Genomic DNA, 26,731 nt, shown 5'->3' on the forward strand with positions numbered 1-26,731 from the left:
TGTTATACAATGTTACAAAACACTGTTACCATAGAGTACTAAAGACACAGGCACACTCTTGAGCTCTTATGAACCTACCTAGTTTTACTCTTCGCAAATTCGATAACAGAAGCAAATTGGAAAGTTGTTTAACCCCTTAAGGACCAAGGACGTACAGGGTACGTCCTACAAAAACTGTCACTTAATGACCAAGGACGTACCCTGTACGTCGTCAGGGTTTTAAAGCGCTGGAGACGATCTTGATCACTCTGTGGCCCTCTCTGCATCCGCCAGCGATGGTGACGATCGTTGGTGGGTGGGAGCCATTACAGGGAGGTGGGTAGGTGACCCATCGCTGGAGAACGTCCAGTCGGTGGTTAAAATTCACTTGCAGGTGCGCTCTGGAGCGCAATCACTAAGTAAGAAGTTGTGGGAGAGGAGGGTGGAAGAGGAAGGGGGGAGAGGGAGGGGGGGAATAACATTACAGAAAAATTGGGGATTTATATAAAAAAAAAAGCCAAAGTTTATTACAAAGTGGGTACTGGCAGACAGCTGCCAGTACCCAAAATGGTGGCAAATAGTTAGAGGAGGGAGCTGTTTGGGAGGGCTCAGGGAGGTTGGGTGGTATAGGGGTATCCTACACTGCTGAAAATATATAATTTAAAAAATATATATATATATTTTTATACTGGCAGACTTTTTGCCAGTACTAAAGATGGCGGTGGCAATAGTGAGGTGGGGGAGGGAAGAGAGCTGTTTGAGAGGGGTCAGGGAGGGATAAGGGGGTGGGATGTGTCAGGTGGGAGGCTGCTCTCTACACTAAAGCTAAAATTATCCCTTCAAGCTCCCTACAAGCTATCTAATTAACCCCTTCACTGCTGGGCATAATACAGGTGTGGTGCTCAGCGACATTTAGCAGCCTTCTAATTACCAAAAATCAATGCCAAAGCCATATATGTCTGCTATTTCTGAACAAAGGGGATCTCGGAGAAGCATTTACAACCATTTGTGCCATAATTACACAAGCTGTTTGTAAATAATTTCAGTGAGAAACCTAAAGTTAGTGAAAAAAGTAACGATTTTTATTTGATCGCATTTGGCGGTGAAATGGTGGCATGAAATATACCAAAATGGGCATAGATTAATACTTTGGGTTGTCTGCTATACAACACTAAAGCTAAAATGAACCCTACAAGTAACCTAATTAACCCCTTCACTGCTAGGCATAATACGTGCACAGCGGCATTTAGCGTCCTTCTAATTACCAAAAAGTATTGCCAAAACCATAAATGTCTGCTATTTCTGAACAAAGGGGATCCCAGAGAAGCATGTACAACCATTTGTGTAATAATTGCACAAGCTGTTTGTAAATAATTCCAGTGGGAAACCTAAAGTTTGTGAAAAAATTTGTTAAAAAGTAAACGATTTTTTATATTTGATCGCATTTGGCCGTGAAATGGTGGCATGAAAAATACCAAAATGAGCCTAGATCAATACTTTGGGTTGTCTACCTAAAATATATATATACATGTAATGGGTTATTTAGGGATTCCTGACAGATATCAGTGTTAAAATGTAACATGCAAATTTTGAAATAAAATGGTTTGGAAATAGCAAAGTGCTACTTGTACATATTGCCCAATAACTTGCAAAAAAAGCAAAGAACATGTAAACATTGCGTATTTCTAAACTCAGGACAAAATTTAAAAACTATTTAGCATGTGTGTTTTTTGGTGGTTGTAGATGTGTAACAAATTTTGGGGGTCAAAGTTTGAAAAAGTGTGTTTTTTAAAAAAAAAATCAGCATATTTTATATTTTTTTATAGTAAATTATATGACATGATGAAAATAATGGTATCTTTAGAAAGTCCATTTAATGGCGAGAAAAAAACGTATATAATATGTGTGGGTACAGCAAATAAGTGTAAGAGGAAATTTACAGCTAAAAACAAACACCGCAAAAATGTAAAAATAGCCCTGGTCCCAAACGGTCAGAAAGTTGGTCACTAAGGGGTTAAAATTGCATGCTTTATCCGAATCATGAAAGTTTAATTTTGACTTTACTGTCCCTTTAAGAAGCAGTGGTTATCAAGCCGCTGCTTTCTAAACTTTACACCATCTCTGAGCTGGCAGTTTACAATCCCCCCGAATGTATGAACGGGGTGATTGACAGCCCCTGCTTGTGCGAGATTGGATGCTGCTTGTGCAATGTTAAATGCGGGCATCATGTCCCACCCGCTGACAGCAATGCCAGGTGGACAGGTTCCTGATGGCAAAGCTTGTACACTCAGCATTTGAAATAGACATGTGCATTTCAGGGCAATAGGTAGATTAGGTTTATTTTTATTTTGTGGGTTTGGGGGGTGGGGATTTGTAATGTTAATTGGTAGTATTTGTTTTTATTTTTTTACAAAAGAGCTGTTAACTTTAGGGCAATGCCCTACAAAGGCCCTTTTAAGGGCCATTGGTAGTTTATTATGGATTTTGGTTTTTTTTTTTTTTTTTTAACGGGGTATTAGAATAGGAATAATTTTTATTATTTTGGATAATTTCGTTTGTTATTTTTTGTAATGGTAGTTTTTTTATTTTTTTGTAATTTTAGTGTTTATTATTTTTTGTAATGGTAGTTTTAATTTTTTATTAATGTTAGTTTTTTTATTTTTAGTAATGTAAGGTTTTATTAGTGTAAGCTTAGGTTTTATTTTTATTTCACAGGTAAGTTTGTATTTATTTTAAAAATGTAATTAGTAAATAGTTATATTGTAGCTAGCTTAAGTTTTATTTTTATTTCACAGGTAAGTTTGTATTTTAAATAGGTAGTTAGTAAATAATTGTAACTTTAATTTAGGTCTATTTTAATTATGTTAAAGTTAGGGGGTGTTAAGTTTAGGGGTTAATAGTTTAATTTAGGTTGTTGCGATGTGGGGGCAGGCAGCTTAAGGGTTAATGACAAACAAAGCGCTCAACTGCACTACTCCCCCCTACATTTCAGACCTTGTCTCCAAATACTCTCCCTCCCGTCCCCTTTGCTCTGTTTACAATCTCCTCCTCTCCTCCTCTCTTGTTACTTCCTCACATTCCATTTACAGGACTTCTCCAGACTGGCCCCTATCCTGTGGAACTCCCTGCCTCGCTCCACAAGACTCTCCCCTAGTTTTAACAGCTTCAAGCGCTCCCTAAAAACTCTACTATTCAGGGATGCATACAACCAACACTAACCTTTCCTAACTCCATTGCTTTCCCCTTGAACCCCTTAGAATGTAAGCCTATGAGCCAAGCTGTTTGCAGATCGCCTTCATAAGAGTCGACTACAACAGTGCAACTCTCAGCAGGGCCCTCTACCCATTTGATCCCTATAAATGTTATCCTGTATACCAACTATGTTTATAGCGCTGCAGAATCTGTTGGAGCTCTACAAATACCTGTTAATAATAATAGGTTTAGTTAGTTTTGGCGATGTTTGGGAATGGTAGTTTAGGGGTAAATAGGGTTAGTTAGTGTTGGCGGTGTTTGGAAACAGCGGTTTAGGGGTTAATATGTTTAGTTAGTGTTTCAGTTAGTGTCGGCGATGTCAAGGAACTGCGTTTTTTTGGATTAATAGATTTAGTTAGTGTTGGCGATGTTTGGGAATGGCGGTTTAGGGGTCAATAGATTTAGTTAGTGTCGGCAATGTTGGAGAACTGCGGTTTAGGTGTTAAGAGGTTTAGTTAGTGCCGGCGATGTCGGGGAACTGTGGTTTAGGGGTTAATAGGTTTAGTTAGTGTTGGCGATGTTTGGGAATGTGGTTTAGGGGTTAATTGGTTTAGTTAGTGTTGCCGATGTTTGGGAAATGCGGTTTAGGGGCTAATAGATTTAGTTACTGTCGGCGATGTCAGGGAACTGCCGTTTAGGGGTTAATATGTTTAGTTAGTGTTGGCGATGTCAGGGAATGGTGGTTTTTGGGGTTAATGGTTTTATTTAGTGATTTAGTTGGTCTCTGCGATGTTAGAGAATGGTGGTTTAGGGGTTAGTACCTTTATTTAGTTATTTAGTTAGTGTGGGCAATGTCGGGGAATGATGGTTTAGGGGTTAAAAGCTTTATTTACTGATTAAGTTAGTGTCGGCGTTGTCTGGGAACTGCCGTTTAGATTAGAACAATGAAAAAAGTCTGAATATGAATAATGGATCCGAAAATTCGGAAACTGATTTATTTATTTTCGTAGTTTTTCGGGATTTTAGTTATGGTGCCGATTCGGAAATTCGGATGCATTTGAATTTCCGAATCTGTCAGAATTTGTCTGAAAACAAAATTCTGCTGAATTGAAACGCACATGTCTAATTTTAAATATGGGGCCCAAAGACTTAAAGGGACATGAAACCCAAAACATTTCTTCCATGATTCAGAAATAGAATACAATTTTAAACAACTTTCTAATTTACTTCAAATATCTAATTTGTTTAACTCTCTTGGTATCATTTGTTGAAGGAGAAGCAATGCACTACTAGTTATTAACTGAACACATGGGTGAGCCAATGACAAACGGTATATATATGCAGCCACCAATCAGCAACTACAACCTAGGTTCTTTGCTGCTCCTGAGCTTACCTAGATAAACCTTTCAGCAAATGATAACAAGAGAAGGAAACAAAACAAATAATAGAAGTAAATTGGAAAGTTGTTTAAAATTGTATTCTCTATCTGAATCATGAAATAAATATTTAGGGTTTCATGTCCCTTTAAAGGGACAGTCTACACCAGAATTTGTATTGTTTTAAAAGATAGATAATCCCTTTATTACCCATTTCCCAGTTTTGCATAACCAACACAGTTATAATAATATACTTTTAACCTCTGTGATTATCTTGTATCTAAGCCTCTGCAAACTGCCCCTTTTTTCAGTTCTTTTGCAAGACTTGCAGTCTAGCCAATCAGTGCCTGCTCCCAGATAACTTCTTGTGCACGAGCACAGTGTTATCTATATGAAAAACGTGAACTAACACCCTCTAGTGGTGAAAAACTGTTAAAATGCAATCTGAAAGAGGTGGGCTTCAAGGTCTAAGACATTAGCATATGTTCCTCCTAGGTTAAGCTTTCAACTAAGAATACCAAGAGAACAAAGCAAAATTGGTGATAAAAGTAAATTGGAAAATTGTTTAAAATTACATGCTCTATCTGAATCATGAAAGTTTATTTTGGCCTAGACTGTCCCTTTAACCCTTCATCTAGGTTGAGATAATAATCCAATAGATCCTGTTAGATAACTATGCTTTATCTGAGTTTTACTTATGTGTAAATTATTAAATTTACATTTGTATCATGTGGTGATCATTTTATGCACAAGCAGCAAAGTACAACAAGCAAAGAACTTGCTCTGTAATTTATTATTTACCTTCACACTCAAAGTGAATATAACCAAAATATCAAAATATATGTTTCCTTTTCATTTTAAGCAGTGTTCATGCTTATTGTTAAATAGATATAGAAAGGCAATGCACATGTTTGTTGTTAAAGTAAAAAATAAAAATTTCATAAAGGCTAATAAGCTGGAAAGTCAATAACTGTGTTGAAGAATAATGGAATCGTGCACTGCAAGGTTTAATGTGAGTAAAGATGTGTCTGTTCCCTGTATCAGTTCTGCTAATGAGATTGTAGCGTGTGAAGGAATCATCTTATTCTGCCTCAGGATATGCTTTTCAATTGTCACTTTTTTAAGGCTGGAGCTCACACTAAATGAAAAAAAAACAAAACACTTTGCTTAGCAATGGGTATATCATCATGCCATATGCTAGCTAGATATTATTTTTTTATTTATACAGAATATCAAGCAAACTCATAAAAAAAGTAAAATAAAATGTTAGATCTAAACAAACGAAGAACCCAGGAAATGCTGATATTAATATTGAAACGCCAAATTTGTCATTAACAGAAAGAAGCATGTAATTGTTGTTTTAAAGGAACATAAAGGTGTGAAAACAAAATGCGCAAGGGATATCGGGATTATCACGGTTGTTTGCACGTGTTGGAAGGAGTGCTCATATTACAGATTGAAATTAAATGCGAATGTGTGAGCGCAATTAGGATTTACGCAAGAATGATTACCGTGACTTTAGAGCTCTGGTTAACTGTTTAGCAAAACAAAAAAGTGTCACAAAACATCAAAAATACATTACAAAGTACAGTTACACTCATAATAACACCATCAAATAAAAATTATTAGCAAAAAATATTGCATAAAAAAGTTATAAGGGCTCAAGGATATGAGGTCTCAGGCAAAGTGCTTTAGCACACATATATATATATATATATATATATATATATATATATATATATATATAAACATACAGTATATATATATATATATATATATATATATATATGTGTGTGTGCATTGGAACCATTTGAAGTCAAGTAGATGAAAACATGTTAAAGCTTATTTTTGCAATATTCATATTTAGTATTTAACTATGTATTTACAGTAAATATTTCACATTCCAATGCTCTTCACATTGTAGAATACTTTCTATGTATTTTTAAATATATATTGTGTGTGTGCAGGGACTGAGGAAGGGGAAGGTTTATCCCCGAAACATCATGAATAAAGTGGAGTAACAAGTGAGTGTGGAGTCTGTTGGAATTATTATATTTAGGTAAAAATAAATATTGTACCTAAAATCCATCAGAAACATATATAACTATGTATTTATGACTAAATAGAACATATTATGTGAAGAACATTGGAATGTGAAAAATTCATATTTTAATGTCTGGTTGAGAAAATGTGATCGGGTTTATGCACAAGTAGGTTGTGTTACGTTTATTCCCCACTTTTCTTGCTCCATTGAAGTCTATAGGGGAATACGTTAACATGGTCGCGATATTAGAATTTCGGATTACTTTCAACTTGTAATACAAGCACTACCTGATGCACGTAAAAAAGCTTACTTCTAGCGGAGCGCACTAGCAGGAGCAAAAAATCTAGCCCTTTTTTATAGCAATATTGCTTGCACACAACTGTGTATTTAACCCCTATAAAGTGGTTTTACACATAGTTAAAATCAGCTCCAGAGCAGCAATGCACTACTGGGAGCTTACTTGAAAGGGGGTGTGCCAAACCTCACTTAGCTTTTCAACAAATGATACAAAGGGAACAAAGTAAATTTCACTACAGGTGTAAATTGAGAAGAATCTTAAAATTTCATGTTTTATCTGAGTCATGAAAGCTTTTTCTTGTTATATAACATTACCTCAAAGGTGGTCAAGAATATTGTTGCAAAAAGAAAAGAAAAAAAAGGAAGTTCAGTTATATAATTTAAATTAGTTGAAACTCTATCAAACAGTAGTGTAGGGCTGATGGCCTTAAAATTACATTGTCTTAGAAATTATATCATGCAATTTTTGACCATTATGGCCCTTTAAACATTCAGTCACACCTGACTGAGGATATCTTAAAAGAAACCCAACAAAAAATAATGTTCCATATTGTTGATAACGAAATATAAAGTATCTTCTCTGCTTTTTTTTTACTCTTCTATTTCTATATTTTTTATATATATATTTTTTATATATATTTAAATATCTTGTGTATGCAATTTGTAAATATATCTTGTATTAATTCACACTGTATACGCTCACTTAACAAATTAACATAATGGATGTGTAGTACCTGAACACTTATTAACTTATAAACACAGCAGATCTAGATATTCAATTGCCTGTCTGTCTATCTATCTGTCTATATCTATCTATCTATCTATCTATCTATCTATCTATCTATCTTTCTGTCTGTCTGTCTGTCTGTCTGTCTGTCTATCTATCTATATATCTATAATCTATTTATCTACATATCCACATATCCATACATGCACAGACACACACTAGTGTTGATTTTCAGTACCCAAATGAAAGAAACTAAAAACCTGAAGACTTTGAAGTGATTAGTTTCTGTCATTAACATCACAGCCAACCTATTTACTGCGTATGGTGACTGCTGAAGTACACAGGAAAAGACTGACAGAAATAGAATACAGTAACAGGAAGAGAAACAGATGGGCTGACAGAGAAGGACAGGTGATTGTGTGCCTACATTTCCAGTCATGTTTATTTGAACAGTAAGGAACTATCCTGATGGCTAATTACAGTTACTGTTGAATAAAGTAATTTTGGCCTCATTGTACAAATAGGTATATTTTTTATCAAGTTTGTAAAGTTTTTTTAAGATATGAATATTGTAGAATATTTATTAATAGTAAACATTAAAAGACAGAAAGATAGATTTTAATGGTAGCCTAGTCTAGCAGATATTCTTATATTCTTATCAAAAATATAGACATACCAGATCATCATTGTTATGTATAGCCTAGACATTCTTAATATCATATACTACATATTACCCTGCTCCTTCTTCTGATTGCTTATGCTATGGGCTCTATCCCATGGCCTGTAGAGGCAGTAAGAAGCTGTTGGGGGCCAATTTACCAAGCAGTCAATCGACCCCAATGCATCTGTTTCCACGGAGTTAAAGGGACAATGAACCAAATTTTTTTTTGTGATTCAGATAGAGCATGCAATTTTAAGCAACTTTCGTATTTACTCCTATTACCAAAATGTCTTCATTCTCTTGGTATCTTTATTGGAAATGCAAGAATGTAAGTTTGGATGCCGTCCCATTTTTGGTGAACAACCTGGGTTGTTCTTGCTGATTGGTGGATAAATTCACACACCAATAAACAAGTGCTGTCCAGTGTCTGAACCAAAAATTGGCTGGCTCCTTAGCTTAGATGCCTTATTTTTCAAATAAAGATAGCAAGAGAACGACGAAAATTTGATAATAAGAGTAAATTAGAAATTTGCTTAAAATTGCATGCCCTATCTGAATCACGAAAGAAACAATTTGGGTTCAGTGTCCCTTTAAGAAGCAGCACTCTTAAGAACGCTGCTCCTTCACTCATCCGCTACCTCTGAGGCTGCGGACATCAAGCCACCCGATCTCATACAATTGGGTTGATTGACATCCCCTGCTAGCGGCTGATTGGCTGCAAATCTGCAGGGGGCGGCATTGCACAAGCAGTTCACCAGAATTGCTTGTGCAATGATAAATGCTGACAGCATATGATGTCAGCATTTATCGATGTCTGGCAAACATGATTATTATTATTATTATTATCGGTTATTTGTAGAGTGCCAACAGATTCCGCAGCGCTAAACAGATTCCAACAGCGGATCATGTCCACCAGACATTTGATAAATTGGCCCCTTGGACTGGTGAGTTTTCAAACCACTAGTTAAAGGGACATGAAACCCACAATTCTAATTTGCTTAGTTCTCTTGGTATCCTTTGTCGTAAAGCATACCTAGGTAGGATCAGGAGGCAGCTGTGGATTGGTGGTTGTATATAGGGAGACTGACCATCTCCCATCTGTTTAAGCACCCCACCCAAGTTCAGGTGTGCTCATGACTGTGTAACAGATTTGTGAATATTAAGCCAGGGAGTCTCATTCTATTATGAGGAGTTAAAGCAGGAATGATTCAGCCCTCTGTGGCAAAAAAACTGTAGTGTTAGGACCAGTCTATATTGGGACACCTTGTAAGTGGTGACTGGCTAAGCAAAATATGGCCATATTGTGTGACTAATATTCCAATTTTATTTAAAAAAGAATAGTTGTTTAAAAAATATGTTGTGCTTTTGATAATGGAGGTGCGACAATACCTTTTTGTTGTATAATTACTGGGTTATATTGGCAGCACTCCCAAAAGATGTGTATATAAACTTTTTGTAAGGTGTGCTAAAAAACCATATTGCATTTGTATTTAATTAGGGAGACTGACCATCTCCCATCTGTTTAAGCACCCCACCCAAGTTCAGGTGTGCTTATGACTGTGTAACAGAGTTGTGAATATTAAGCCAGGGAGTCTTATTCTATTATGAAGAGTTAAAGCAGGAATGATTCAGCCCTCTATGGCAAAAAAACTGTAGAGTTAGGACCAGTCAACATTGGGACATCTTGTAAGTGGTGACTGGCTAAGCAAAATATGGCCATATTGTGTGACTAAGATCCCCATTTTATTTAAAAAAGAATAGTTGTTTGCAGGCATTTCTTTGCAGCAGTTTAAAAAAATATGTTGTGCTTTTGATAATGGAGGTGCGCCAATACCTTTTTTTTGTATGTATGTATGTATGTATGTATGTATATAAATATATATATATATATATATATATATATATATATATATATATATATATATATCTTGTCATTAGCTTTCCTATGTGTTCAGATAGCTACCAGTTGTGTATTGCTGCTCCTTCAACAAAGGATACAAGAGGATGAAGCAAATTTAATAACAGAAGTAAATTAAAAACGTGTTTAAAAAATTTATGTTTTATCTGAATCATGAAAGAAAAATTATAGGGTTTCATGTCCCTTTAAGAAGCAGAAGTTGTAAGACTGTGGCTTCCTAATCTCTCCATCATCTCAGAGTTAAATCACACAAATAGTGATGTCGCGAATGTTATTGCATATGCGATGTTCGTTCCGCCCCCTATTCCTCATCATTGAGTAAACTTTGACCCTGTACCTCACAGTCAGAAGACACATTACAGCCAATCAGCAGCAGACCCTTCCTCCCAGACCCTCCCACCTCCTGGACAGCATCCATTTTAGATTAATTTGGAAGCTGCATTCTTAGTGAGAGGAGGGACAGTGTAGCTGCTGCTGATTTAATAGGGAAATCGATAGCTAGGCTAGTGTATTCAGTGTCCACTACAGTCCTGAAGGACTCATCTGATCTCTGCTGTACGGACAGCACCCCAAAAAGCCCTTTTTAGGGCTAGAACATCAGTCTGCTTTTATTTATTTTTTCCTGTGTAATCTAATTGCAGTTGCCTGCCTGCCAGCGTGTGTGTCAGGCTCACAGCGTATACTGTGCCCACTTGCCCAGTGCCACCACTCATATCTGGTGTAACAGTAGTGTACATTTAAAAAAATAACACTTTTTTGACTGTGAAAAAATAGCAGACCGCTGCCAGTACCCAAGATGGCCGCCAATAAGGCAGATGGGGAGGGTTAGAGAGCTGCTTTGGGGGGGATCAGGGAGGTTGGGGGCTAAGGGGGAATGCTACACCACAGCATATGTAAATATGTTAAAAAAAAATTAAAACATTTTAAAAACCTTTTATTTTAGTACTGGCAGACTTTCTGCCAGTACTTAAGATGGCGGGGACAATTGTGGGGTGGGGGAGGGAAGGGAGCTGTTTGGGAGGGATCAGGGGGTCTGATGTGTCAGGTGGGAGGCTGATCTCTACACTAAAGCTAAAATTAACCCTGCAAGCTCCCTGCAAACTACCTAATTAACCCCTTCACTGCTAGCCATAATACACGTGTGATGCGCAGCAGCATTTAGCGGCCTTCTAATTACCAGAAAGCAACGCCAAAGTCATATATGTCTGCAATTTCTGAACAAAGGGGATCCCAGAGAAGCATTTACAACCATTTGTGCCATAATTGCACAAGCTGTTGGTAAATAATTTCAGTGAGAAACCTAAAATTGCGAAAAAATTTAAGTTTTTTTTAAATTTGATCGCATTTGGCGGTGAAATGGTGGCATGAAATATACCAAAATGGGCCTAGATCAATACTTTGGGTTGTCTACTATACTACACTTAAGCTAAAATTAACTCTACAAGCTGCCTACATGGTCCCTAATTAACCCCTTCACTGCTGGGCATAAAACACGTGTGGTGCGCAGTGGCATTTAGCAGCCTTCTAATTACCAAAAAGCAACGCCAAAGCCATATGTCTGCTATTTCTGAACAAAGGGGATCCCAGAGAAGCATTTACAACCATTTATGCCATAATTGCATAAGTTGTTTGTAAATAATTTCTGTGAGAAACCTAAAGTTTGTGAAAAAGTGAACAATTTTTTTTTATTTGATCGCATTTGGCGGTGAAATTGTGGCATTAAATATACCAAAATGGGCCTAGATCAATACTTTGGGCTTTCTACTACACTACACTTAAGCTAAAATTAACTCTACAAGCTGCCTACATGCTCCCTAATTAACCCCTTCACTGCTGGGCATAAAACACGTGTGGTGCGCAGTGGCAATTAGCAGCCTTCTAATTACCAAAAAGCAATGCCAAAGCCATATAAGTCTGCTATTTCTGAACAAATGGGATCCCAGAGAAGCATTTACAACCATTTATGCCATAATTGCATAAGTTGTTTGTAAATAATTTCTGTGAGAAACCTAAAGTTTCTGAAAAAGTGAACAATTTTTTTTTTATTTGATCGCATTTGGCGGTGAAATGGTGGCATTAAATATACCAAAATGGACCTAGATCAATACTTTGGGTTGTCTACTACACTACACTTAAGCTAAAATTAACTCTACAAGCTGCCTACATGCTCCCTAATTAACCCCTTTACTGCTGGGCATAAAACACGTGTGGTGCGCAGTGGCATTTAGCAGCCTTCTAATTACCAAAAAGCAACGCCAAAGCCATATAAGTCTGCTATAATGGCATGTCTGGCACACAGTGTTGGGGCAAGGGTCCATCTGACCACTGATACCTGGTCTGCAAAGCATGGTCAGGGCAGGTATATCACCTACACTGCGCACTGTGAAGCGGGCGTAACCCTTACACTACCTGATCAATACAACATCATACCTGATGTTTTAAAGCATGTTATTCCAAACAATTTAGGAATGTTAGGTGATTTATGCCCTTTATGGATTAAAACCAGACTCTACATCAACTATGTAATTTTCCATGGGAGTTTTGCCATGTTTACCCCTCCGGCATGCCACAGTCCAGGTGTTAGTCCCCTTGAAACAACTTTTCCATCACTATTGTGGCCAGAAAGAGTCCCTGTGGGTTTTTAAATTCGCCTGCCTATTGAAGTCTATGGCGGTTCGCCCGGTTCACCGGTTCGCAAACTTTTGCGGAAGTTCGCGTTTGCCGTTCGCGAACCCAAAATTTTAGGTTCGCAACATCACTACACACAAACTAATTTGTGCCCACAGGCAATAAAGCTGAAACTGGAAAGATATTCCACTCGCCATATGATAAATGATGCACTGAGAAAATAACTTAATATTGCATATCATTTCACATTAAACAAAAGGGTTAAATAACTTAAAGGGACATTAAATTCAAAGTTTTACTCCACATAAAATGCTTAATTAAAAATATGTAACATACTACCATTATTTTGCAAGCTTTTCTTGCAAATGTAATGGTGGATCCTGCAGGATTCTGACCCCTGACATTTTATGTAATAATTGTTCTTCAACACAGAATAACAAGAGACCAAAGCAAATTTGATAATAGAAGTGAATTGGAAACTTTTTTTCAAAATAAAAATCTCTATCTGAATAATGAAATATTTTTTTGGGGTTTCATGTCCCTTTAATTCAACCTAAAATCATTTATTTCCAGGGGTTGACTGAGCAGTTGAGTTAATAGGACCTGGACCAAAGGTCTGGCCCGTAGGGGGGTCCACCAGTGGTGTCATCTGGCGGGGGGGGGGGGAAAGGCCCCACCTGCATAATGTCTTGTGCTCTTAGCTGTTCCCTCAGTCCCCACAAAGCTGCTACTGGTGCACTCCATTTTCTCAAAATCACAACTGGTTAAATGAGCTAGCACAGCACTGTCAGCTGAGCTGTGAGTAGGCAGCAGCAGGCAGGCAAATGTTAATATTGGAAATGAGACCAAACAAACAGTGAGTTCCTACAGGCCTCCCCTCAAGTTTAAAGATGAGTTAGCTCAGCTGCAGCACTGACAGATTTGCTAGTGGTTGTGATCTGGGGTGAGCAAGTGCAGGTCTTACAGCAGTGCTAGCAGTAAGAAAGCAGTCAAGTGAGGGACATTTTTTATGGAGCGAGGGCCCTGGCCCTGGAGTGGAGGCCCTGTGCCTGAATGAGGTTGGCCTGTTGTCTGTAGGCCCTGAAGTGTGGGGTTTTGGTCAACTTGGTTGGGGATACTATTAGGGTCAGGGCAGGTAGGCAGCAGAGTAAGGGAGAAGCATAGGGGCAGAGTGGGGCACGCAAGTAGTGACTCTGTCCTTATTTATTCCTGGGGGCCCTGGTTGGTCTCAGTTCACCCCTATTTATGTCTAAAGCATTTTAAGAGGTACTTAAAAGCACAACATCAGGCAATAATATTTAATACCATGTTTTAAAAAGCATTAAAAGAGAAAGCAATATTTTGCATTGAGGGCCAGTGTAAAACTTATAATACAAGTAGAATGATTTCTCTACTACCACTTTGTGATTGTCATTGAGTGTATAGGACACTCTGTATATATTAGGCACATTAAAATACAGGGAGTGCAGAATTATTAGGCAAGTTGTATTTTTGAGGATTAATTTTATTATTGAACAACAACCATGTTCTCAATGAACCCAAAAACTCATTAATATCAAAGCTGAATAGTTTTGGAAGTAGTTTTTAGTTTGTTTTTAGTTATAGCTATTTTAGGGGGATATCTGTGTGTGCAGGTGACTATTACTGTGCATAATTATTAGGCAACTTAACAAAAATCAAATATATACCCATTTCAATTATTTATTTTTACCAGTGAAACCAATATAACATCTCAACATTCACAAATATACATTTCTGACATTCAAAAACAAAACAAAAACAAATCAGTGACCAATATAGCCACCTTTCTTTGCAAGGACACTCAAAAGCCTGCCATCCATGGATTCTGTCAGTGTTTTGATCTGTTCACCATCAACATTGCGTGCAGCAGCAACCACAGCCTCCCAGACACTGTTCAGAGAGGTGTACTGTTTTCCCTCATTGTAAATCTCACATTTGATGATGGACCACAGGTTCTCAATGGGGTTCAGATCAGGTGAACAAGGAGGCCATGTCATTAGATTTTCTTCTTTTATACCCTTTCTTGCCAGCCACGCTGTGGAGTACTTGGACGCGTGTGATGGAGCATTGTCCTGCATGAAAATCATGTTTTTCTTGAAGGATGCAGACTTCTTCCTGTACCACTGCTTGAAGAAGGTGTCTTCCAGAAACTGGCAGTAGGACTGGGAGTTGAGCTTGACTCCATCCTCAACCCGAAAAGGCCCCACAAGCTCATCTTTGATGATACCAGCCCAAACCAGTACTCCACCTCCACCTTGCTGGCGTCTGAGTCGGACTGGAGCTCTCTGCCCTTTACCAATCCCACCACGGGCCCATCCATCTGGCCCATCAAGACTCACTCTCATTTCATCAGTCCATAAAACCTTAGAAAAATCAGTCTTGAGATATTTCTTGGCCCAGTCTTGACGTTTCAGCTTGTGTGTCTTGTTCAGTGGTGGTCGTCTTTCAGCCTTTCTTACCTTGGCCATGTCTCTGAGTATTGCACACCTTGTGCTTTTGGGCACTCCAGTGATGTTGCAGCTCTGAAATATGGCCAAACTGGTGGCAAGTGGCATCTTGGCAGCTGCACGCTTGACTTTTCTCAGTTCATGGGCAGTTATTTTGCGCCTTGGTTTTTCCACACGCTTCTTGCGACCCTGTTGACTATTTTGAATGAAACGCTTGATTGTTCGATGATCACGCTTCAGAAGCTTTGCAATTTTAAGAGTGCTGCATCCCTCTGCAAGATATCTCACTATTTTTGACTTTTCTGAGCCTGTCAAGTCCTTCTTTTGACCCATTTTGCCAAAGGAAAGGAAGTTGCCTAATAATTATGCACACCTGATATAGGGTGTTGATGTCATTAGACCACACCCCTTCTCATTACAGAGATGCACATCACCTAATATGCTTAATTGGTAGTAGGATTTCGAGCCTATACAGCTTGGAGTAAGACAACATGCATAAAGAGGATGATGTGGTCAAAATACTAATTTGCCTAATAATTCTGCACTCCCTGTACTTTGGTTTAACAATATATAACAACAATAGTAATACTAAATAATGCAATCATTTTATATTCTATTTTTTCTATTACATTATCTCTTACAGATCTATTGTTATACCATGCTGCATATATACAAAGATGACTTTAATATTCCCTTAATATGTTTATTTTCTATACTTGCACATGCTGATGCTATTGAGAGAATAGAACACAATAAATATCACATATTGTTTTAGATAAATAATTAAATAGCTACATTTTAAATAGGTAATATGTTCTAAGTATTTAAAAAAGTTATTCCTAAATATACAGTATCTCACAAAAGTGAGTACACCTGTCACATTTTTGTAAATATTTTATATCTTTTTATGTGACAACACTGAAGAAATGACACTTTGCTACAATGTAAAGTAGTGAGTGTACAGCCTGTATAACAGGGTAAATTTGCTGTCCCCTCAAAATAACTCAAACACAGCCATTGATGTCTAAACCGTTGGCAACAAAAGTGAGTACACAAGTAGAAATGTCTAAATTGGGCCAAATTAACCATTGTCCCTCCCCGGTGTCATGTGACTCGTTAATGTCACAAGGTCTCAGGTGTGAATGGGGAGCAAGTGTGTTAAATTTGGTGTTATCGCTCTCACACTCTCTCGTACTGGTCACTGGAAGTTCAACATGGCACCTCATGGAAAAGAACTTGTTGCTCTACATAAAGATGGCCAATGTAAAGTAGTGAGTGTACAGCCTGTATAACAGTGTAAATATGCTGTCCCCTCAAAATAACTCAAATACAGCCATTAATGTCTAAACCGTTGGCAACAAAAGTGAGTACACCCCTAAGTGGAAATGTCCAATTTGGGCCCAAAGTGTAAATATTTTGAGTGGCCACCATTATTTTCCAGCACTGCTTTAACTCTCTTGGGCATGGAGTTCACCAGAGCTTCACTGGTTGCCACTGGAGTCCTCTTCCACTCCTCCATGACGACATCACGGAGCTGGTGGATGTTAGAGAACCTGCCCCACATTTGGTGTTATCGCTCTCACACTCTCTTGTACTGGTCACTGGAAGTTCAGCATGGCACCTCATGGCAAAGAACTTGTTGCTCTACATAAAGATACCCAAGAGGGTTAAGGCAGTGACAGCAAATTTACACTGTTATACAGACTGTACACTCACTACTTTACATTGGCCATCTTTCTGTAGAGCAACAAGTTCTTTGCCATGAGGTGCCATGTTGAACTTCCAGTGACCAGTACGAGAGAGTGTGAGAGCAATAACACCAAATTTAACACACCTGCTCCCTATTCACACCTGAGACCTTGTGACACTAACGAGTCACATGACACCGGGAAGGGACAATGGCTAATTGGGCCCAATTTAGACATTTCCACTTAGGGGTGTACTCACTTTTGTTGCCAACGGTTTAGACATTAATGGCTGTGTGGAGTTATTTTGAGGGGACAGCAAATTTACACGGTTATACAGGCTGTACACTCATTATCTTACATTGCAGCAAAGTGTCATTTCTTCAGTGTTGTCACATGAAAAGATATAATAACATTTTTACAAAAATGTGAGGGATGTACTCACTTTTGTGAGATACTGTATATCTGTATTGGTATAGATACATATTGTACCAAAATACCATCAGATATATGTAGAAATATGCATCTATATATATATATATATATATATATATTTATATATATATATAAAAGAAGTTGTGACTAACTGACTGACTAACTCATCAACGCCCAGCTCAAACTGTTTAAACTAGGAACGTGAAATTTGGAAGGTACGTTGTTTTTATGACGTAGGCACCCACTAAGGAAAGATTTTTGGAAATGATGTCCCTAAGAGGGTTAGATAGGGGGTGAACTTTTTTATGAGGATACCTATATCTCAAAAACCGACTATGTTACAGACATGAAAATTGGTATTTAGATTCTTCTTGAAAAATAAACTCGTTTTACCATTTCCCCAAAATTCACTTAAGGGGGGGTCAAAAAGGGGGGGGTGCTTTATGAGGGTACCTATATCTCAAAAACCGACGATGTTACAGACATGAAAATTGGTATTTAGATTATCATTGAAAAATAAAGAAACACTTGTTTTACCATTTCCACAAAATTCACTTAAGGGGGGGGTTGAAAAGGGGGGCAGGCTGATTTATGAGAATACCTATATCTCAAAAACCGACGATGTTACAGACATGAAAATTAGTATTTAGATTCTCCTTGAAAAATAAACAAATGCGTTTTACCATTTCCCCAAAATCCACTTCAGGGGTCAAAAGAGGGGGGGGGGGGGGACAATTTATGAGGATACCTATATTTTAAAAACCGACAATGTTACAGATGTGAAAATTGGTATTTAAATTCTCCTTGAAAAATAAAGAAACACATGTTTTACCATTTCCACAAAATTCACTTAAGGGGGGGTTGAAAAGGGGGGCGGGCTGATTTATGAGGATACCTATATCTCAAAAACCGACGATGTTACAGACATGAAAATTGGTGTTTAGATTCTTCTTTAAAAATAAAGAAACACGTGTTTTACCATTTCCCCCAAATCCACTTCAGGGGGGTCAAAAGGGGGGGGCTAATTTATGAGGATACCTATATCTCAAAAACCGACTATGTTACAGACGTGAAAATTGGTATTTAAATTCTCCTTGAAAAATAAAGAAACATGTGTTTTACCATTTCTCCAAAATCCACTTAAGGGGGGTCAAAAGAGGGGGCGGGCAATTTATGAGGATACCTATATCTCAAAAACCGACTATGTTACAGACATGAAAATTGGTATTTAGATTCTTCTTGAAAAATAAACTTGTTTTACCATTTCCCCAAAATTCACTTAAGGGGGGGTCAAAAAGGGGGGGGCTGTTTTATGAGGGTACCTATATATCAAAAACCGACGATGTTACAGACATGAAAATTGGTATTTAGATTATCATTGAAAAATAAAGAAACAGGTGTTTTACCATTTTCCCAAAATCCACTTAAGGGGGATCAAAAGAGGGGGGCTGATTTATGAGGGTACCTATATCTCAAAAACCGACGATGTTACAGACATGAAAATTGGTATTTAGATTATCATTGAAAAATAAAGAAACAGGTGTTTTACCATTTCCACAAAATTCACTTAAGGGGGGGTTGAAAAGGGGGGCGAGCTGATTTATGAGGATACCTATATCTCAAAAACCGACGATGTTACAGACATGAAAATTAGTATTTAGATTCTCCTTGAAAAATAAACAAACGTGTTTTACCATTTCCCCAAAATCCACTTCAGGGGTCAAAAGAGGGGGGGGGGGGGGGCAATTTATAAGGATACCTATATCTCAAAAACCGACAATGTTACAGACGTGAAAATTGGTATTTAAATTCTCCTTGAAAAATAAAGAAACATGTGTTTTACCATTTCCCCAAAATCCACTTAAGGGGGTCAAAAGAGGGGGGGGGCAATTTATGAGGATACCTATATCTCAAAAACCGACAATATTACAGACGTGAAAATTGGTATTTAGATTCTCCTTGAAAAATAAAGAAACACTTGTTTTACCATTTCCACAAAATTCACTTAAGGGGGGTTGAAAAGGGGGGGGGGGGCGGGCTGATCTATGAGGATACCTATATCTCAAAAACCGACAATGTTACAGACATGAAAATTGGTATTTAGATTCTTCTTTAAAAATAAAGAAACACGTGTTTTACCATTTCCCCAAAATCCACTTCAGGGGGGTCAAAAGGGGGGCTGATTTATGAGGATACCTATATCTCAAAAACCGACTATGTTACAGACGTGAAAATTGGTATTTAGATTCTCCTTAGAAAATAAAAACATGTTTTACCAATTCCCCCAAATTCACTTGAGGGGGGTCAAAAGAGGGGGGTTGATTTATGAGGATACCTATATCTCAAAAACCGACGATGTTACAAATGTGAAAATTGGTATTTAGATTATGAGAAACACAGAGAATTAACGAAAACCCAAGAAGTTCATGTCAGCGAGTGTGCAAACCGAAAGGTACACATGTGAGGGCCCATGTCATTGCGAGTGGTTGGGTTTTTCGCTATTTTTTACAAATAACAAAATCCACGCGAGCTAAGCCAAAGGCAACAGCTAGTTTATAAATAAATAGAACATATTATTCTATGTGAAGAGCATAGGCATGTGAAATATTCATATTTTCATGTTGGGTTACCGCACTTGAGAATATGGGATCTGGTTTGCGCGCACGTAGGGCGATCCATTGGCTTCTATGGGGGAATAGGTTATCACGCACAAGATATTGTACGGTCAGCTTTTTTTTTTTCTTTTTTCAAACAAGCTTTATTATTCATAAAATTCAAATTGACATTAGGAAGAAACATCCAACATTTTAAATGCAGGGATATAGATATAGTTTGATTGTCCAATGCCGATCGTCTTAAAGGGACACTCAGGTCAAATTAAATTTTCATGCTTCAGATACAGCATGTAATTTTAAACAACTTTCCAATTTACTTCCATTAAAAAAATGTGCACAGTCTTTTATATTTACTCTTTTTGAGTCACCAGCTCCTACTGAGCATGTGCAAGAATTCACAGACTATACGTATATGCATTTGTGATTGGCTGATTGCTATCACATGGTACAGGGGGAGTGGAAATATTCATAACTTTGAAATTTGTTAGAAAAAAAATCTACTACTCATTTGAAATTCAGAGTAAATGCTATTTTATTGTCTTGTTATCTTGCATTTGTTGATTATGCAAATCTACTGTGTTTACTGGTTTAAATGAGTCTTCCCGGAGCTTGACAGTTTAACATTTGTTTTCTGTTTCAATGAATAAAGCTAGAACAGTTTACAAAATTCTAGGTTTTCAGATTTGTGTCGTAGTTAATGAAAAAGGGTATGGAGCTCATCGCCATCATATCGCACACACAAGGAGGCTTTTTAGACACTTGTAATGGCAGCGCTACGGAGGGTGAAATAACGCAACTTTTGTTGCATTTGTTTCACACCCTCTATAGCGCAAAACTTTTAATCTAGGTGATAGTTAACTATCGCCTAGATTTCGAGTTTTGCGGTAAGGTGAAAAAGCAGCGTTAGGTCCTAACGCTGCTTTTTTTATGCCCGCTGCTATTACAGAGTCTTGCAGGTATAGGTGTACCGCACACTTTTTTGGCCTTACCACAAACCTACGTAGTAAATTTCATAAAGCCTTTTTTCTATCGGAGTTCCATAGCGCTGGTATTACGAGTCTGTCTGGGAGGCCAAAAAGTGAGCGGTACAGCCTCTACCGCCAAGATTCCTAATGCATTTTAAAGTCAGTAGTTATGAGTTTTACGCTATAAAGCTGTAGCATAAAACTCATAACTAAAGTGCTAAAAAGTACACTAACACCCATAAACTACCTATTAACCCCTAAACCGAGGCCCTCCCGCATCGCAAACACTATAATAAAATTATTAACCCCTAATCTGCCGCTCCGGACATCGCCACCACTAGAATAAGCATATTAACCCCTAAACAGCCGCACTCCCGCCTCGCAAACACTAGTTAAATATTATTAACCCCTAATCTGCCGCCCCTAACATCGCCACCTCCAACGTTGCCGCCACTATTCTAAATGTATTAACTATTTAAACCTAAGTCTAACCCTAACACCCCCTAACAAATATAATTTAATAAATCTAAATAAAATTACTATCATTAACTAAATTATTCCTATTTAAAACTAAATACTTACCTGTAAAATAAACCCTAAGCTAGATACAATATAACTAATAGTTACATTGTAGCTAGCTTAGGGATTATATTTATTTTACAGGCAAGTTTGTATTTATTTTAACTAGGTAGAATAGTTACTAAATAGTTATTAACTATTTACTAACTACCTAGCTAAAATAAATACAAATTTACCTGTAAAATAAAACCTAACCTAAGTTACACTAACACCTAACACTACACTACAATTAAATAACTTACATAAATTAAATACAATTAGCTAAATTACAAAAAAACAAACACTAAATTATAGAAAATAAAAAACAAATTACAAGATATTTGAACTAATTACACCTAATCTAATAGCCCTATCAAAATAAAAAAGCTCACCCAAAAAAAAAAACCCTAGCCTAAACTAAACTACCAATAGCCCTTAAAAGGGCCTTTTGCAGGGCATTGCCCCAAAGAAATCAGCTCTTTTACTTGTAAATAAAAAATACAAACAACCCCCCAACAGTAAAACCCACAACCCACACAACCAACCCCCCAAATAAAACCCTAACTAAAAAAACCTAAGGGTTAAACATATATTTATTTATTATTATTATTATTTACTTTTATATCGCCCCAACATTTACAATCAGTAATACAAAAATAAGATGCCTGTCACTTTTGCTTTAGAATATCCCTTTAAACTATATGGCTTTAAACAGCATAAGAGCACATTTAATTTAACAATGTCAAGGATTTAACAGCACTTTAACTGTTCAATTTTGATAGAAAGTAGAAAAGAATATATTAATGGTAGAGCAGCACCAGCAAAAATATTAATTTGTGTGTGACAATTGTTAGAATTTGGTGGCAATCTTCTTTCTAATTTAACATGGTAATAGATACAGCAATCCTGGCCTTTTAAACAAGGCTTCAGTGCAGAGGGAAAATGACTTTTTACTATTGGGTATTCTAGAGATCTTTGATTCACTACTTCTGAAACATTTAAGTCGTATATTGTATTATGAACAGCTAAAAACTAATTATGCATACTAAAAGAGCCACGAAAGAGTGCTTCAACAAAGATAAACCATAAATGTTAAACTTCCTGTAGAACGCAATGTTTAAATAAATATTTAAATATCAAAACGTGTTTTCTTTTTATTCATATATTTCTTTGGAAGTATCGGTTGCTTATAACTAAGGGGAAGGAAAATTATTTGCTAAAAAATGCAGGATTATATATATATACACATACACACACACACACACATATATATATATATATATATATAATATATATATACATATATATATATATATATACATATATATATATATATATATATATATATATATATATATATATATATATATATATATATATACAGTATATATATATTTATATATTTGACAAGAAGGATAGCGCTATCTGGATTTTAAATTTAGTGCCCACTGTATTAGCTGCACAGTGACATTTCAAGGATACCTCTCTCTCTTCTGCCCTCTCTCTCTCTCTCTCTCTCTCTATATATATATATATATATATATACGTATAGACTGATAGATGATAGGCAGACAGACAGAAAGACAAAAAGAGTGATAATGTTAAAGATAGATAGATATCCACCTAGCTAGTTCCTTGCTGAATAGCATATTTATTTATATCACATATATTGTTTTATCATATAATGTAACTACACATAAAATAATTTTGTTTGTAAATGTGAGCCTAGAAATAATTATGCATTTGCTAAAAAAAAGGCTGCTGGTTGATGGCACCAAAAATGTAATTTATTTTAGCTCTGACAACCTGACATTTTCTTGCATCTTCTCAGATTTCATTTCAGCACTTTTTATACTGTTATATAATTGTATTAAAACATTTTAGTTGACTGAATCCCACTAAAGCATTTTCTGCCTAATACACTTCTCAATAACATTATTACATTTCCATTGCAGGACCGTGTCTTACCTCTCACAGCGCAGTCCTGAGTACCCAGGAGGGCAAGCGTCACAGACTAATCCACGATTTCTATCCAAGTGGCATGTTGGACTGAAGCTTTGTTGTTGACAGTAAATATGGTAAGGAAGAAGAGAGAACAAAAGAAAACAAATTAGAGACATAGCGACTTGTTCCTGTTTCTGAGCATTACTTTAAAAACAAGAGACACCAGGAATATCCTCTCTGCCTTGAACACACGCACTTTAGCATTGGCTCCAGCCAATAGTTACAGGAATGACTATACTATTTCTGCTGACACTGGATATGGTACAGTGTATGGCAGTATCCCAATGGCATGTTGTGATGCCTCTTACTTTAGACTATTCCAGATCCTGTTCTCCAACGAATAAGCAAGAATGTACAGCTGCTTGTCTGTGCCCTAGAAGACATTAGCAAAATATGCACTCTATTTAAATGCATTCTGTGGCTAGGCTTCACTGAAAAGGGATAGCTCTATACAACAGTATCCAACACTTTCAAGTAGTGTTGGGTGTTAAAAATGTTGCACGTAGATGTACTAACAATATATACCTGTAGATTGCATCTATATTGTTAATTAAAAGAAGCATGTTTAACATATTTAAATGCCACCTTATGTAACAGTGTGACCTGTATGGATCTAATAATGATTACTGTAAATATGTCCTATTACAATTACTAGAGATGTGTTAAAATTTTATTTTTTAGGTTTTGTTGAAATAATGGAAAAGTCCTAAAATGTTATTTTTTTTTTTTTAAATATTATATTGAATTTTTTTTAAAAAATAATTAAAAATGTTAGTATCTTTCTCAGAGTCATGAAATAGTCCCTGCTCCTGTGTTTCAGCTGTCAGCGACTGTCAGTAGTAAATATCAACAAACAAGCTTCCTTTTCTCACGACAAATGTTCCTGAGGTTGAGATCAGTAAAAGACAGAGAATTATCCTGCAAAGTTTTGCTAAAAATTCACCTGGATTATACAATTCCTGAAATTATAAACAGAGGCTGCACTAATGCCCCAGGGCCAGATTACACGTGGAGCAGTATTTAGCTTTACAGATTCAGTGCTAATATCACTAACAGTAAATTTGTAACGTGAGAGGGTGAGCAGGTATAGTACAAGTTAAAAGTAAAAAGTTATTGTGCGAGCGGAACCTGATGCATACTAACTTCAGGACTTTGGATACTGAAACCTCATTAACTTCTTCTCATAGACTATAATGGAGCACATTTTAAAAAAATAAACACTTATCACTCAAGCACTAACCCAAACGCATTTAACAAAGTACGCAAAACTGGAAATGTAAACTATTTAGAGTAACTACACAGTAAAACACGTTTTTAAATATTAAAATTGAATAAAATTGATTTTTCATGTTTAAAATTATTTAAGTGGAAAAGGCTCCAAAGTATATAAACATACACACACTCATATATATATATATAGCCATTTCCATTCAAATACCTTGTTATTTACTATATGCCTATAAACCTTTGTTATTTTTTAAATAATATTTATAGGAATAATTTTAATTAGATATTGTATATATGAGTGGAACTGTTTATTTTAACATATTTATGCTGTGTTTGGTGCACTCTGCGGTGTGTGCCTACTTTCAACTTGTAATACATGTGCAAGTTAATTTGGGCTTGATATTGCAATTTCGCGTCAGCGCTAACAATAACACTCCACTTGTAATCTAGTTCACAGTCAGAGGCTACGTTGTTTTATAAGATTGTGATATATTTAGTACCAATATATTCACACATAAATATGTTGTTTTTGTTGGGTCTCACATATCTAGCATATAGAAGTTTGCTGTAATAAAAAATGCCCATTTTTATTATAAGCTTAGATATGAGTTGAATGCTTCAGGATTGTAGGACTCCAGGCTCTATTATTGGGAAGCATTACCACTATATATTCAAGATAGGAAGGTCTTCAACCCACAATATGACTTAATATGGATCAAACTTCATTTTCAAGGTAATGTTAGAGTACTTTGAAATAAGACAGACTTTTAAGTGCTGCTACGGTCTTTAAAACCACTTTCCATATATTCTTTTTAAGGCTATATGTATAATTTACATAAGTAATTTAAAAGTAATCAAAGGTAGGTACTTATGTGTACACTAAAAATAAAATTACAATGTAAAAAATAGTGTATATAAAATAAGGTAAGGATATGTCAAAGGAATCCAAAGAGGAAGGACTGGAATAGTGTCCTAAAATTGCTTGATTGTAGTATAGTGATGTGATGATCTTTACACACCTCACAGGAAAAAGGAAAACATAAAAATAGTGATGTTTGTTAGGGAATGTGACCTCAATAAATTCCCTAACAAACTTCACAATTTTAGGACATTATTCCAGTCCTTCCTCATTGGACTCTTTTGACATATCCTTACCTTATTTTATATACACTGTATTTTTTATATTACATCAGTAATTAAGTGCATAAACAGTAAATTATGATGGTGCATATACACTTGGAGATACATGCAAAAAGGCCCTAAGTGAAATGTTACAGAATACTTCACTACAATGTTTGGAATATTGGTACATCAAACTGTGATTTTATTCTGTAAAATGAATGTCTCTATAATTGCCTCAGTTTTTCTCTGTAGAGATTGATACTCCAGAAGCAAGAAAACAAAGGAACTGTGGGTTAAAAGTATTTAGTTTCAGTTTTTGGGGCCAAATTATCATTGTGCGGGCGGACATGATCTGCTGTAGCGGATCATGTCCACCAAACTTTATTAAATGCCAAACAGCATACGCTGCCGGCATTTATCATTGCACAAGCATTTCTTGTGAAATGCTTGTGCAATACCGAGCACTGCAGATTTGCAGCCAATCGTTCACTAGAAGGGGGTGTCAATCAACTTGATTGTATCCAATCAGGCTGATTGCTGTCCGTCGCCTCAGAGGTGGCAGACAAGTTATGGAGCAGCGGAAACAGCTACAATCGGCCCCTTAGGCCTTTTGGGAGAACCAGTTTGTTCTGTAGAAGAGGTGTACTTCTATTATCTATTAAAAAAAAATCACATTTGTGGGTTTAAGAGAGGAGCTTTAAATTCCATGGGAGATATTTTGTGCCCTAGAGATCTTGTAATGAATCCAAAGCCCTTAAATTACAACTAAATTAGTTTGGGATATATTGCTCTAGTGAATGCTACAATGCACACTCTGCTAAAATGTGCAC

The 26,731-nt window shown here is 36.6% G+C and overlaps 1 protein-coding gene across 6 annotated transcripts in view; it reads right to left on the bottom strand.

Annotated features, from left to right (window-relative positions):
• Positions 1-26,731, bottom strand: part of LAMA2 (laminin subunit alpha 2) — a 1,406,020-nt gene that overhangs the window by 589,374 nt on the left and 789,915 nt on the right. For all 6 annotated transcript variants that reach the window (XM_053710700.1, XM_053710701.1, XM_053710696.1 and 3 more), the window contains one exon: positions 23,517-23,603. In XM_053710700.1, the coding sequence (XP_053566675.1) occupies positions 23,517-23,603 (87 nt within the window). The remainder of the gene's footprint in view (positions 1-23,516; positions 23,604-26,731) is intronic.

This window comes from Bombina bombina, chromosome 4 (assembly GCF_027579735.1).
Source record: "Bombina bombina isolate aBomBom1 chromosome 4, aBomBom1.pri, whole genome shotgun sequence".
Classification (NCBI taxonomy): Eukaryota; Metazoa; Chordata; class Amphibia; order Anura; family Bombinatoridae; genus Bombina; species Bombina bombina.